The 15,495-nt window shown below is 45.4% G+C and overlaps 1 protein-coding gene across 4 annotated transcripts in view; it reads right to left on the bottom strand.

Annotated features, from left to right (window-relative positions):
• Positions 1-15,495, bottom strand: part of ehmt1a (euchromatic histone-lysine N-methyltransferase 1a) — a 126,112-nt gene that overhangs the window by 42,470 nt on the left and 68,147 nt on the right. For all 4 annotated transcript variants that reach the window (XR_007449517.1, XM_049578768.1, XM_049578767.1 and 1 more), the window contains one exon: positions 7,808-7,930. Coding sequence is in view for 3 of the 4 variants with exons in the window: in XM_049578768.1 (XP_049434725.1) it covers positions 7,808-7,930 (123 nt within the window). In the remaining variant the exon portion in view is untranslated. The remainder of the gene's footprint in view (positions 1-7,807; positions 7,931-15,495) is intronic.

Here is a 15,495-nt window from a genome sequence, read left to right on the forward strand (position 1 = left end):
TAGGAGGGGTTACATGGCAAAGAGAAACAGAGGTGAAGCGTGCTAATGGTGTGAGCCCGGCACCTAGTGGTTGCCCACGAAACAGGTTGTTTGTCCCTGTGTCCCTCCGTTCCCAGGTAATTCACTGGGCTCACACATCAAAGCTCACCTGTCATCCACGGGTGAAAAGAACAGTGTTTTTCATCAAACAAAGGTTCTGGTGGTCAGCCGTGGAGGAGGAGGTCAAGGAGTACGTGGCAGCCTGCCCAGTCTGTGCACGGAACAAATCTCATCCAGAGTGCAGATGGGTCTGCTAAAACCTCTGCCTGTTCCACGCTGCCCCTGGTCGGATATCTTGATGGACTTCGTCACTGGCCTCCCCTGTTCAGAAGGTAACACCACCGTGCTGACGGTGGTGGACAGGTTTTCTAAAATGGCACACTTTATTGCACTGCCCAAGTTACCCTCTGCCAAGGAAACGGCAGAGGTCATGCTGCACCATGTTTTCAGGCTTCACGGATTTCCAAGAGACATATTGTCAGATCTTGGACCTCAGTTCATTCCCAGGTTTTGGAAGGCGTTCTGCCATCTCCTTGGTGCCACCGTCAGCCTCTTCTGGTTACCACCCTCAGTCGAATGATCAGACAGAGAGGCTTAATCAGGAGCTGGAGATCTGCCTGGGTTGCTTGGTCTCCCAAAACCAGCCTCTTGGAGTAAGCACCTCACATGGGTGGAACACGCCCACAACATGCTCCAGAAAGGTCTGGTCTCATGCCAGATATCCTCAGCTGTAAACTCAAGCCAATAGTCCTGATGGTGGCGCTACAAGCGTCTATAGTTCAAAACTTTGAAAATTCATAACAAATCAACCATACGTGCTACAACTTCACAACTTTCATCAAATTTAGCCCCAATACTGATGAAACCTTTGTACATTTAAACCTATTAAAAATTATGAAGTTCATCACTCTGTTTTTTTCAAAATCTGTAAAACTTCTTAAACCTATCTTCTCCCACAATTTTTGCTCAATTGACACCAAACTTGCTACAGAGCATCTTCGGACTGTCCTACAAAAACTACGCTTCTCAGATTTTTGATTTATCAAAAATTGAGCCTACAATGCATCAAAATGTTTGACTGTAAACAGTACCGTAAACATATACATGCAAATTCTTGCTAAATAAATCTTCAATGTTAATGAAAAAAAATGACAAAATTCTAGAGTCATGGTTGATGATGTGTGGCAAATTTCAGAATTTTATCTCAAAAACTGAAGTTTTGACAGCATTTTGTATTTTGCTCTAATGTGAACAATTGGAGTCAATGTAAAAATGGCAATTTTAAACATCAGTTCAAAGTTTCAGTTTCATCATTGTTACAAACAAATTACCAACATCTCCATGCTGTCCAGATGCAATATGTGTATTTTCAGATTTTTGTTTCGATAACTGAATTTTTTTTTTTACAGTGGTTTGAAATCTGCTTATAGTATACGGACACAGAACTCAGGCTACTGGACAAAGCAGCTGCCGCAGCTCACAAGCCTCAGCCAGCCACGGAATACCGGAATCAAGCACTAGAAACCTGGTGGTGTAGTTGTTTCAAATGCAAAGCAGTGCCAATGGATGAGGAAAGTCTTTGCTGCTCAGACTGGGAATTGGCGATGCCTGCACTTGAGAATCTGGACATCAGTACTGACGAGACTGCTGCTCTTCAGAGACCATGCATCACCGATCACCCTGAGCGCGCACACGTGAGCGCGGAGCACAGAGAAGCAGTCAGAGCTACAGGCTACAGTGAGGCTATAAACAGAGTTCATATGATGTTTTTCGAAACAACCGCTAGCCGTTCCCCCCGCCGATCTCTGCAAGGGATGTGAGAACTCTAAAACTTCACCAGGGCCTCTGTCAGCATATGGGTGAGTAGATAATGGCTGAATTTTCATTTTTGGGTGCACTATCCCTTTAAGGTCTCCCTTAAAGGGGAAGTTCCGTTTTTTACAACCTGGACCTTATTTCTGGCATTAAATACGGTTGTTCACTCACCCAGATAAGTTTGGTATCATTTGGAGTCCTACGGAAGATATTTAGATCTGCGAGAGACGCGTACATCCATATAGTGGGAATGATCGGGGCGCCAACAATGAGGCTCTAAATAACACATTATCTGCTGCGAAACTCCTTCATTTCACCAATATGTTTTTAATAATCGCCAGAGTTGCTTGTCATCATTATCCGGGTCATTTATACTGACCTACTAACCTCTGACCTGGATGATGTCATCCAGGTGCACGCACCACCGCACACCCACTCTGTTTACAGCTGGAATTTGCTACTGTTAGTTTTTTGAAACATGGCTGAATATTTGTCCGATTTTGAGGTTGTGGACGATGACTTTGAATATGATGGACGTCCTTACCGTTTTGAGCCAGAGTATACGGGTGAGGAGCTCTTTGAAAGGAGGATGCGGAGTCAGAGAGAGGAACAGCTGGCCAGAGAACAACAAACCGCTGCACATCCGAGAATAGGTGCTAACTGGTGGTGTTCTTGTGGACAATGTTACATTGTGCCATTCTTCTATGATCAACCAGGCTGTTTTTTTCGTGTCCTGAAAGTAAACTGGAAGACCCAGCCAAAGCCTGCAGGACCAAATGGGCAACTTTCGATTGAGTAAGTAGCCTACACACATGCATAAATTGTTTATTTTCCTTGAATTTGTTTGCTTGATAAGTAAATAACTATGAGAATTTACATTTCTTTAGTTTCTTTTCATCGCTTGTGTAGAACGGCCCGCACACTGCACAAAAAGCAGAGGCACTTCTTATGCAAAACGTGAATTTATTATTACATAGTGCTCAGTGACAAAAAGTGAGAAACAGAAAGGTGAACGTTTCAGTGGTAAAGAGGATTGTCTTTACGAATTGCCTCTGTTTTTTTTTTTTTGCAGAGGTTGTAGGCGGATGTACACGGCTCTCGCGGATCTAAATATATTCTCCAAATGACACCAAACTTATCTGGGTGAGTAAACAACCGTATAGAGTGTGCCAGTAAACCCGGAACTCCGTTAGTGCTTTTAGCACTTCTGGTTCTCTCGTCTAAAAGTCAATATGTTTTTTGAATGGGATTTTGGTAAAATGCCCCAAATAAGGTCTGTGGTTAACAAAAGCTTAAGCGAGTTTCAGGTTTTGTTCTACGACATAAAACACGTCAGTAAATACCCTACTTGTGAATTTTGAAGCTTTTACGTGTCATAAAAAAGGCGGTTGCTAACAAGTTGCTCAATATGACTACAAACCCTGTTGGGGACATTAAATGTCATCACCCCCAACAGGCGAGAGTGCTGGCAGTTCGCCATTACAGCTTCTTATTTAGCTTAAACAGTCTGATTTCCCCATTATACAATGTTTTTAAAATAAGGCGGCCGAAATCAGTTGAAAGCTTCGTGGCGGTGACGTCAAGTGTCATGCGACCGTGGAGTAGTCATGTAGTCTGTTAAAGCCTAACGTTAGCTTTTTACTAATGGCGACTGCATTTAAGCTTCAAATGCGGTATGAAAGGTGTTCATATGTGAAGATTATCTCGCTGAACAAAACCTGTAAGTATCATAAACTTGTGTTAGCCACAGAGTTTATTTTCTGACATAATCCTAAACGCAATGCAAAAATCACATTCACTTTCTCTTCCGGGTACCAGCGCGATGCTAAACTTCCAGGTTTTGACGTCAGCCGTGGCACACTCTATTTAATGCCAGAAATAAGGTCCGGGTTGTAAAAAACGGAACTTCCCCTTTAAGCTTACGGGCTGTTTCCCAGAGTCTCCTTAGTGAAGACATATCTTCTGAAAGGTATATCTTAAGAAGGGCAGTCTGAACCACTTGTAAGCTGTCCCTTAGTGATGCGCTCTGTTCATCCTATCACAGTTTTAGCTTATTCGCTTATTATTATTATTATTATTATTATTATTATTCCTTATCCACTGTGAGGGTCTTAAGGACAGAGGGATGTCGTATGCTGTAAAGCCCTGTGAGGCAAATTGTGATTTGTGATATTGGGCTTTATAAATAAAATTGATTGATTGATTTATTAGGCCAAAATTATGTTTTTTAAATGGACAGTTGTAGTATAAGTCACATCTAGACTCTTAGCGCACATTACATCATTAGTTTAAAATCAACTTCATGAAAATTAATAATAAATATTGAATATTATGAATATATAAGTTTATTTATTTATTTATTTAATTATTCATTTATTTATTTAATGGAGCTAACTAACTGAGGATATGTTTTTTTCTGACGAGGCTGCAGGCTGTTCCCTACTATATACTGAATATCTGACAGATACTTGACAAATTGATCAAATTGAAGTCTAATGAGGGCTGCTGGGAACTAATCAAGCAGGCGGCACTAGCTATATAGGCAATCAAGCCCGTCGCCTGTGCTTGCTTCATTGTAAATGACATTATGGCTGCGTTACAGAGTATCATTATGCTCAATCAGCTGATCCAAAGGCGTCGCCATCCGTGTAGCCATTTGGTTTATGTTAATCACAAATCACAAACTTCAGTCCGCTAGATGTCCTCTTAGACATTGCCATCCTGTCCAAATTCTGGCTGCCACGTGGGAAGATCCTGAATCTGCCTGCACTTGTCTCCCTGCACATTTCCACAGCTACCGAGTGCAACTTCGCCCTTAGCCCAGATGTACAGCTTCTGGCGCATTTGCATTTTTATGCACTGGGCAGTTTTTTGGAGGTGACACACACACACACACACACACACACACACACACACACACACACACACAGAGCAATGAAACGTGGCTATGCTGCTGCTACAGGTGCCTATTGTGTGACAACAACAGATTTGCAGTCTGTACATTGACAGAACTGATGTTGGAAAACTAATATAAGATACAAACTGGCATTGAACGCAATGATGGAAAAAGAGAGACAAACACGTATGCTGTTATAAATGTTTCAATAACAAATGCATCATTGAGCAGATGTTCTGTGAAAGGCATAGCCTCATTTATGATATAATATTTGATGGAGGTAAAATGATTATGGCAATACTTTTTATATTACAATGTCATTTATTTACCTTTACATGAGATCAATCGATGTGTGCAGCATCGATTAATACACCGTCAGCACCATAGTGAAGGACAGCTCCAACTAACAATGTACCTTAGCTGCTCTCCTTACGAGCCCCTGCTAAGGGACAGTTTGGGAAACACTCGTAGGAAAAGAAGTCCCTTAGCTAAGGTATATCTTAGAGACCGTCATAGAGCGCTAAGGTACATCGAAACTGGGAAACGGGGCCCTGGTCTGTTAGTTTTGGAGAAGAACTGACCTCTGCAGACATTTCAGCTCTCATTTAAAACCTCCTAAATGTCTGTATCTTAAGTTCTCAGAGAAAACAGGTGAGCACACATTAGTGGCCCATCTCTGACATGCCAAACAGTGTAGAAGAAACACTGATATGTAATATGAAACTGCTTTATTCAGTGTTTTTATTGGTTTAAATCGCCAGATCCATTTGTTTTGGAGAGGAAGAGACATCAGTGGACAATTCAGCTCCCAGTAAAAACCCCTTGAACAATGAACACTGAAAGAATTCTAACCAGGAAAAGTTTCAGGTGATTGCAATCTGCAATCCTCAACACTAGATCCCACAAAGTCCCCCTAAATCTCACCCACTGGACTTGAAGAACAAATCTTTTCATTTTATAACCGAGCCCCCTACCAGCACTACTTCTGCTAAACTAACTCAGGAGGTTGATGTCATTCAGCTATCCAACAGGTGTGACATATGAAAAACAACATCTACATAAGGCAGTTTCTGCAGTACAACATTTTGCCTCAAAGGCCACAAAGTCTGAGATAGCTTGGATTCAGCATGATCATTTCAGGACTGACCTCTAGAGCTGTTGATTGAGTATTGGATGTACATTTCTCAACTATAACCTGCCTCTATTTATGGTCCTGAGCTACATAAAATAAATGTTTGCTTTGCTTTATTGTATTCTAAATATATATATATATATATATATATATACACATATATATGTGTGTGTGTGTGTGTGTGTGTGTGTGTGTGTGTATAATTAGTAAACGTGTTTTGCGAGAGTGGGGGCTTGCGTGTCACAACATCAGAGGGCTGCTGTGATTGTGAGGGTGAAGCGGGGGGGAGGCCTGGGCTTTTTTCTGAATGCCAGCTCCGGCTCCTCATCTTCAGATGACTCCTCCTCGCCAGGTGAAAAGGACAGATCATCGGTCTCTCCCTCATCCAGTTCTTCTTCTCTCATTTCTATCTTTGTGTCTCCCCCCATCCGTCTCTCCCTCAATCATCTCTCCCCCATCTGATTCTCCGTCACTTATGTCCTGAAGCATCGCCAGAGCTTGTTCGACATTCATCTATTCTCCAAATCACTCTCCTTTCCTCTGTGTGTCTGTCTGTCTGTCTGTCTTTCTTTCTTTTTTTCTGTCTGTCTGTCTGTCTGTCAAAACTAGCTTGCATCTTGCAGAGAGATGTGAGAGTTTTATTGTGAAAAAGTTACAAGCATTTGAAAACGGCAGGGGGGTAAAAATGACCCCTTGGTGGTAGTAGTTTTAATAAATAGTAATAGACATTTTATCACAAATTCCTCTTGCATCAGATGTTGTGAAATATCGCTTCCATTAATGTGTTTAGACAGACAGTGACAGATCAATGAGATGAAGCCATGCTGCGTGTGGCAGGCAGAGCGTGTGCAGAGCGTTGCACAGTCCGAACCTCAAAATAATAATTAAAAAAGAAACCTGTTATCATTTCCAAGATTCACAAGCTGTTTTTATCTAATGACAGATTCTGCTTTAGTCCATATTTGTTGGCGTGTAGTCTGAAAAACAACATTTTCGCTGAGGTTAAAAAAATTACATTAATACATACATAATAAATTACACTTATAAAGCCATAATAATGGTATTATAAATATGTATATATATATATATATATATATATATATATATATATATATATACACACACACACACACACATACATATACACATGTATGTGCGTGTATAGTGATAATCTTTAAATATGCTCTGTGTGGGAAGCTAATAAGAGGCGCAGTAAACCGCTTCAGCTTCCACACTCACTGCTCCTCCTGGTGGATAGACAGACCACTGCAACTGGTTTCTACAAATTAAACTTAGGGTTGTTACCAGTTAGCCCGTATTGTCTACGTCATCGCGGGGCATCTCATTAAAGCTACGAGCCCGGCCATTTGACGACAGGGACCTGTCAAGGATCGGTCACAGCTCCACCACAGACCAAACGGAAATTTGAATTTATTCTCTATCTCACTTATTCATTCTTTTTATTGATCAAATATTTATTTATGCATATTTGCACATGTACAAGGTATCGCTGCTGGGAAACCATTAGTTCAACTGATCCACTGACAATTGAGAATTGACAGTTGACAAAGTTGTATGTCTGTGGATGATTGTTATATTTATCTGTGCTTTTATTATTGATCTGGGAGCTGTAAACTGAATTGCCCACACGGGATAAATAAAGTTTTCTGAACTGAACTGAACTGAAGTGGTTGCATCTGTACATCTGCAGTTTAACACTAATAATATATTTTCAACAAGCAAAGATAATAATATTCATGTTGTGATTTTAAAAATAATAGTACCAAAAGCCTGAGCAGTGGCAGCAGTTGATGAAGTGAATGATGAATGAAAAAGCTGAATTTAACATGAGCTCATATCAGGCTGGCTGGATGAATAGATTCTGACTGAGAGGATCCAACAGATCAGAGTGTGAGCTGACCAACCTTGAGGCTGACGGCTGCTCCGGCTCTCAGCAGGTACTTCACTGTATCCAGATGGTTGCTCTCACAGGCCAACATCAGCGGTGTTCTCTGCTCCTCATTAAACATGTCCAAGTTGGCTCCAGCCTACACACACACACACACACACACACACACACACACACACACACAGAGCAGTCTGTACATTGACAGAATTGATGTTGAAAAACTAATATATAAGACACAAACTGGCATTGAACGCAATGATGGAACAAGAGATACCAGTGTTTCCCATACATTGACGAGACTATGGCAGCCCGCCATAGTTTAATTTCCCCCGCCATAGTCTCCAAAAATCGGCCAGATATAAAATGCCTCTGGTAAATGAACAACACTCTGTAGTGCACCGGCTGGAGCTCCGTCAAAAATAGACCCGGCCCGTATTTTTAGCGGAGTGGAGTGCCAAGCCGCTTCTAGGCTGCAGCTAGGAGCACTGCGGTGCTTCTGGTGGAGCAGCTTATATTGACTTGAATGGTCGCGATTAGCTCCAGCACCCGCGCCTCAGGCCAGCTCGCGCACGCGACGGATCCAGTGGGTTGCCATAAATGGGCCTGTCCCAGAGGCATTCAACTACCAGAGGGCTTTTGAATTCTTCTTTTTGAAGCTGTGTAAAATGCTCTGATTCAGGGTGCCGTACTTGCAAATCGTGAGGGAGGGAAGCAGTAATTTGTGTCTGTTTGTGTGTAATTAACTTGAGTCTTACCTTTTGTTTTCTTTTCGTATTGCGTATTTTGTATTGTTTTGTGTATCTGTAACTGTGTTTGTCAGTGAGAGAGAGAGAGTTTTAAAAGAATATTATGTCTGCACGATTTAAAATCATAAAATAGCCCTGCGGAGGCAGGTCAGTACGTTAGTCATTTTTCTTTTGATTACTGAAATGTTAAACCACTAATCCTTAGCCATATTTTAAGTGTAACCCTTCACCATAACATACCACTAGTGTTTTTATCAGTAAAAATCAGGGCTGGACTGGCATTTTTGGCCATGGCGGCCCACTATGATTAGTGATATGCCATATGTAGACACTACGCTGTTACCAAAATTAAAATAAATCTCAGTTGTACCGTATGTGCCCTGGAAGAGAGTACCAAGGCTAGAAAATCAATGTGCTCATTCATTTCTCACATATCAATCAGTGGTTTATCCATCAGTGTACGTTAGTAGGCTACGCACATAGACGTCAGAACTAGGGGTGCGGGGATTTAAACCCAACATTTTTCAATAAGTTGGCTATTATAATTAAGAGTATTAAACCACAATTCTTGTTATTTGAATGACAGAAATATCGGATCTTAATGAATGGCGCAACACGGAAGCATGATTATGTAATAAAACAGGCGTTTATTTTAGGATCCAGGTGGTGAAGGGCTGTGCTTGCACAATGTCCCAACAGGGGACAGCCCTCCATTCCGAAACCCTGCCGTTCCGAACCCCCCCCCACTCCGAAATTGATTTCAAGTCCATATCGAGTTTCCTGCATCAAACACTGCCGCTCGCTCTCCGGCCGCACTCGCACAATTCTGAAATTCGCTGTAGGCTACTACAAAAGCTTGAAATGAATGTTCAACTCATTGTTTTTTATTGAAAATATGTATGTTAAGATGAAGTATTTGCTTGTTTTGTGGTTAATTATGCACATGATCCGTTTGACTCCATCATGCATTCCTGCAGACATGGGCAAAAGGGTCAATGCGCAGCCTCTGTTTACTTTGCGTCCGTCTCATTCATTCAAACTTTGTAAACACGGTTGGCATATTCTGCCATCATAACTTGGCTCTCAGAATTAACCAGATTGATGCCTTTAAATCAAATATATACAAAATATAAAAACAAAGCATGCCCCCGGACCCCCCTAGAAGGTTCAGACCCCCCGCCATAGTCTCCAAAAATCCTGTGGGAAACACTGGAAACAAACACATATACTGTTATAAATGTTTCAATAACAAATGCATCACTGAGCAGATGTTCTGTAAAAGGCATAGCCTCATTTATGATATAATATTTGATGGAGGTAAAATGATTATGGCAATACTTTTTATATTACAATGTCATTTATTTACCTTTATATGAGATCAATTGATGTGTGCAGCATAGCTAAGGTATATCTTGGAGACCTTCGTAGAGCGCTAAGGTACATCGAAACTGGGAAACGGGGCCCTGGTCTGTTAGTTTTGGAGAGGAAGTGACCTCTGCAGTCATTTCGGCTCTCATTTAAAACCTCCTAAATGTCTGTATCTTAAGTTCTCAGAGAAAACAGGTGAGCACACATTAGTAGTTGCTGGGCTAGTGGCCCATCTCTGACATGCCAAACAGTGTAGAAGAAACTAGGGCTGTAGTCAACCAAAGAAAATCTTGGTTGACTAAAGTCGCACATAATCTTCAACTAATCGATTAGTCATGGGAAAAAAAAAATCTGCACGTTATTTTTACTTCTGCGGTGGTGTGTCTGTGTCACTCTGCAGTTACACCTCCAAAACACTAGTCGGCGGTGGAGGACTGTGTGTTAAGTGCTGTAAAGTTTAGTTCAAATCAAACTTTATATTGTTGATTCAAAACACACATTTTCAAATACAAGTACGCAAATTGGCTTCACTATAAATCGCAAAACTGACAAACACTTGTCTTTATCTGGACACATTTCCCCCACAAATACAACATGCTAACATTATTAGCGCCAGCCTATGGCATTTTACATGGTATACATTAGCCTAGCGATGAGTGGATATTTCTTCTGCTCATATGAAGCCAGAATAAATCCCGAAGTATAAATCCCTGAAGGATAAATCACACATGCTATTTTAGCGGAGGCTTTACTGTCTTCACAATTTATTGTTTCTTATCTGTGAAATACAAGTAAATACAAGCTTCGTTTCCACTGAGGGAAATGGTTTCAGCTTACAGAAACTGACAAGTCTGAGTCACCACACCGCTGAGCGTTAGGGTGGGCGAGTTCAACTTTCTGTCACAACGGGGGTGTTTTTGTTTACAATGCTCGCTTCAAGACACTTCCTGTACAAAGAAACAAATCTCTCACAGTGTTCAAATGGGATTTTGGCTTATTCTTCCACATAGACAGTCTTTAAGTCTTCAAGATTCCAGGGGACTGTGGGTGAATTCATTTTTAGTTCCTCCCACAAATTCTCTATTGGATTTAGGTCTGGTGACTTATTAGGCCAGTCTAACACCTTCATTTTCTTCCCTTGAAACCAATACACAGTCTCCTTTCAGTATATTTCAGATCGTTGTCCTGCTGGTAGGTCCACCTACATCTCATCCTATTCATCCTGGTGGATGGCAACAAGGTAGGGTTTCCCATGGCAGATTGGTTCTGGGCGAAGGGTCAGACGAAGAACGGTTCAAAAGACCCTTCATGATGGTTATGATCAAGGATACGTGTACCCGGCCCGGAGGGTTACCGGGGCCCCGCCCTGGAGCCAGGCCTGGGGTTTGGGGCCCGTGGGCGAGCGCCTGGTGGTCGGGCCTTCGCCCTTGGGGTCCGGCCGGGCCCAGCCCGAACTGGCTACATGGGCTCGTCCCCCTGCAGGCCCACCACCCGTAGAGGGATCCAGAAGGGTTTGGTGCAATGTGGATTGGGCAGCAGACCAAGGCGAGGGCCTTGGCGGTCCGATCCTCGGTTACAGAAGTTGGCTCTTGGGACATGGAATGTCACCTCTCTGGCGGGGAAGGAGCTGGAGCTTGTGGAAGAGGCTGAGCGCTACCGGCTAGATATAGTCAGCCTCACCTCGACACATAGTTCCGGCTCTGGAACCCTAGTCCTTGAGAGGGGTTGGACTCTCTCCTTCGCTGGAGTTGCTCCGGGTGAGAGGCGGAGGGCCGGGGTGGGCTTTCTGATAGCCCCCAGACTCTCTGCCTGTACGTTGGGGTTTACCCCAGTAGACGAAAGGTTGCTTCCCTGCGCCTTGGTCGAAGCGGGTCCTGACTGTTGTCTGTGCTTATGCACCGAACAACAGTTCAGAGTACCCACCCTTTTGGAGTCCCTGGACGGGTGCTGGACAGTGCCCCGTCCGGGGACTCCATTGTTCTGCTGGGGACTTCAATGCTCACGTGGGCAATGACAGTGGGACCTGGAGGGGCGTGATTGGGAGGAACGGCCTGCCCGATCTGAACCCGAGTGGTGTTCAGTTATTGGACTTCTGTGCGGTCGCAGTTTGGCCATAACTAACACCATGTTCAAACATAAGGATGTCCATCGGTGCACGTGGCACCAGGACAGCCTAGGTCGCAGGTCAATGATCGACTTTGTAGTCGTATCATTTGACCTGTGGCCATATGTTCTGGACACTCGGGTGAAGAGAGGAGCAGAGCTGTCAACTGATCACCACCTGGTGGTGAGTTGGATCAGATGGTGGGGGAAGACGCCGCGCAGACCTGGCAGGCCCAAACGAACAGTGAGGGTCTGCTGGGAACGCCTGGCGAAAGAACCTGTCCAGATGATCTTCAACTCCCACCTCCGGGAGACCTTTGACCGCGTCCCGAGGGCAGAGGGGGACATTGAGTCCGAATGGGCCTTGTTCCGCTCTGCCATTGTCGAGGCGGCGGTTGTGAGCTGTGGCCGCAAGGCCGCTGGGGCCAGTCGCGGCGGTAATCCCCGAACCCGCTGGTGGACACCAGAGGTGAGGGGAGCCGTCAGGCTGAAGAAGGAGGCCTACAGGGCATGGTTGGTCTGTGGGTCTCCAGAAGCAGCTGACGGGTACCGGCGGGCCGGAGCGGAGCGCGGCAGTCGCGGAAGCAAAAACTCGGGCGTGGGAGGAGTTCGGTGAGGCCGTGAAGAAAGACTATCGATCAGCTCCAAAGAGGTTCTGGCAAACCGTCCGGCGCCTCAGGGGAAGGCGGCAACTTGCTCACACTGTTTACAGTGGGGCGGAGCTGCTGACGTCAACTGGGGACATTGTCGGGCGGTAGAAGGAATACTTTGAGGAGCTCCTCAATCCCACCAACACGTATTCCAGTGAGGAAACAGAGACGGGGGTCTCAGGGGCGGGTCGTCCAATTTCTGGGGCAGAAGTCGCCGAGGTGGTAAAACAACTCCGAGGCGGCGGAGCCCCGAGGGTGGATGAGATTCGTCCCGGATATCTCAAGGCTCTGGATTTTGTAGGGCTGTCTTGGCTGACACGCCTCTGCAGCATTGCGTGGACATCGGGGACAGTGCCTCTGAAGTGGCAGACCGGGGTGGTGGTCCCCATTTTCAAGAAAGGGGACCAGAGGGTGTGTTCCAACTACAGGGGGATCACACTCCTCAGCCTACCCGGTAAGGTCTACTCCAGGGTGCTGGAGAAGAGGGTCCGGTCGATAGTTGAACCTCGGATTGAGGAGGAGCAATGTGGTTTTCGCCCCGACGCGAACCGTGGACCAGCTCTTACCTCGCCAGGGTGCTGGAGGGGGCATGGGACCAGTCCACATGTGTTTTGTGGATTTGGAGAAGGCTTACGACCGTGTCCCCAGGGGCATCCTGTGGGGTGCCCGGGAGTATGGGGTGGGTGGCCTTGCTAAGGGCCATCCAGTCCCTGTACCAAGGAGCATGAGTCTGGTTCGCGTGGCTGGCAGTAAGTCGGACCTGTTCCCGGTGAGGGTTGGACTCCGCCAGGGCTGCCCTTTGTCACCGGTTCTGTTCATAACTTTTATGGACAGAATTTCTAGGTGCAGCCGAGTGGTGGAGGGTGTCAGGTTCGGTGACGGGAGGATCTCGTCCCTGCTTTTTGCGGATGACGTGGTCCTCCTAGCTCCATCGAACAGTGACCTCCAGCTCTCGCTGGGGCGGTTCGCAGCCAAGTGTGAAGCGGCTGGGATGAGAATCAGCACCTCCAAGTCCGAGGCCATGGTCCTCAGCCGGAAAAGGGTGGATTGCCCACTCCAGGTCAGGGGGGAGGTCCTTCCTCAGGTGGAGGAGTTTAAGTATCTCGGATCTTGTTCACGAGTGAGGGTGCGATGGGCGGCGGAGATTGACAGGCGGATTGGGGCAGCGTCAGCAGTGATGCGGGCACTTAACCGGTCCGTTGTGGTGAAAAGGGAGCTTAGCCAGAAAGCGAAGCTCTCGATTTACCGGTCGATCTTCGTTCCAACCCTCACCTATGGTCACGAGCTCTGGGTAGTGGCCGAAAGAATGAGATCGCGAATACAAGCGGCCGAAATGAGTTTCCTCCGCAGGGTGGCTGGGCTCAGCCTTAGGGATAGGGTGAGGAGCTCAGACATTCGGGAGGGACTCAGAGTAGAGCCACTGCTCCTCCACATCGAGAGGAGCCAGTTGAGGTGGTTCGGGCATCTGGTAAGGATGCCTTCCGGACGCCTCCCTTGGGAGGTGTTTCGGGCATGTCCAACCGGGAGGAGACCTCGGGGCCGCCCCAGGACATGCTGGAGGGACTACATCACCTGGCTGGCCTGGGAACGCCTCGGGGTTCCCGCGGAAGAGCTGATGGAAGTGGCTGGGGAGAGGACTGTCTGGGCTTCCTTGCTGAGGCTGCTGCTCCCGCGACCCGGACCTGGATAAGCGGAGGACGACGAGTACGAGTACGAGTACGAGTACGACGAGTACGAGTACAGGTGGCAACAAATTTTTCACAAGAATTTCCTCAACATGACTCCATTCATCTCCCCTTTGATCATTTGGATTCTGCTGGTCCCATAAGAGAAAAAGCCCCATACCATGATGCTTCCACCTCTGAACTTTACTGTAGCTGTGGTATTTTTTAGAGACATATGCAGAGCGTGATAATGCAATCCACCAGCTCCTTGGACCCGGTCCCCACAAAATTATTCAAAAGTGTATTCAATTGCCTGTCATCTGATGTACTTGATATCGTTAACAGTTTTCTTACAATCTGGAGTCTTCCCCTCTTCTCTCAAGTGTGCTGGCGGTACACCATTACTGAAAAAGAACAACTTAGACCCATCCATAATTAGCAATTAGAGACCAATTTCCAATATCCCTTTCCTTAGCAAAACACTTGAAAGGTCACCTACAAGTAATTACATAGCTACCTTTCCCTCCATAATCCGTATTATGTGTATCAATTTGGCTTTAGAACCAACCACAGCACTGAAACAGCACTTATGAAAATAATCAATGATTTAAAGGTAAACAGAGCAGCTAACAAACTCTCCATCCTAGTCTTATTAGACCTGACCACAGCCTTTGACACCACTGATCACACCACTAAATACACTAGAAAATTCTGTTGACCTATCTGGAAATGTCATTACCTGGCTCTCCTCCTATTGAAACGGCAAGACACTCTCCGTCTCCCTTAGCAACTACAAATCTGGTCCCACAAGGCTTAGTCCTGGGTTCATTACTGTTTAACCCCTACATGCTGCCACTTGCCACTATGGCTGTGGCTCAGAGGTTGAGCGGGTCGTCAACCAATTGGAAGATCAGCAGTTTGATCCCCGGCTCCTCCATTCTGCATGTTGAGGTATCCTTGAGCAAGATACTGAACCCCAAATTGCTCCTGATGATGCTTGCATCAGTGTGTTAAAAACTTTGTAGCAGGTGGCACCTTGTATGGTAGCCTCAGCCACCAGCCACCAGTGTATGAATGTGTGTGAATGGGCCAATGTGACTTGTAGTGTAAAAAGCGCTTTGAGTGGTTGGATGACTTTAAAGGCGCTCTACAAATGCAGGTCCATTTACCATC

Source organism: Epinephelus fuscoguttatus, linkage group LG6 (assembly GCF_011397635.1).
Source record: "Epinephelus fuscoguttatus linkage group LG6, E.fuscoguttatus.final_Chr_v1".
Taxonomy (NCBI): Eukaryota; Metazoa; Chordata; class Actinopteri; order Perciformes; family Serranidae; genus Epinephelus; species Epinephelus fuscoguttatus.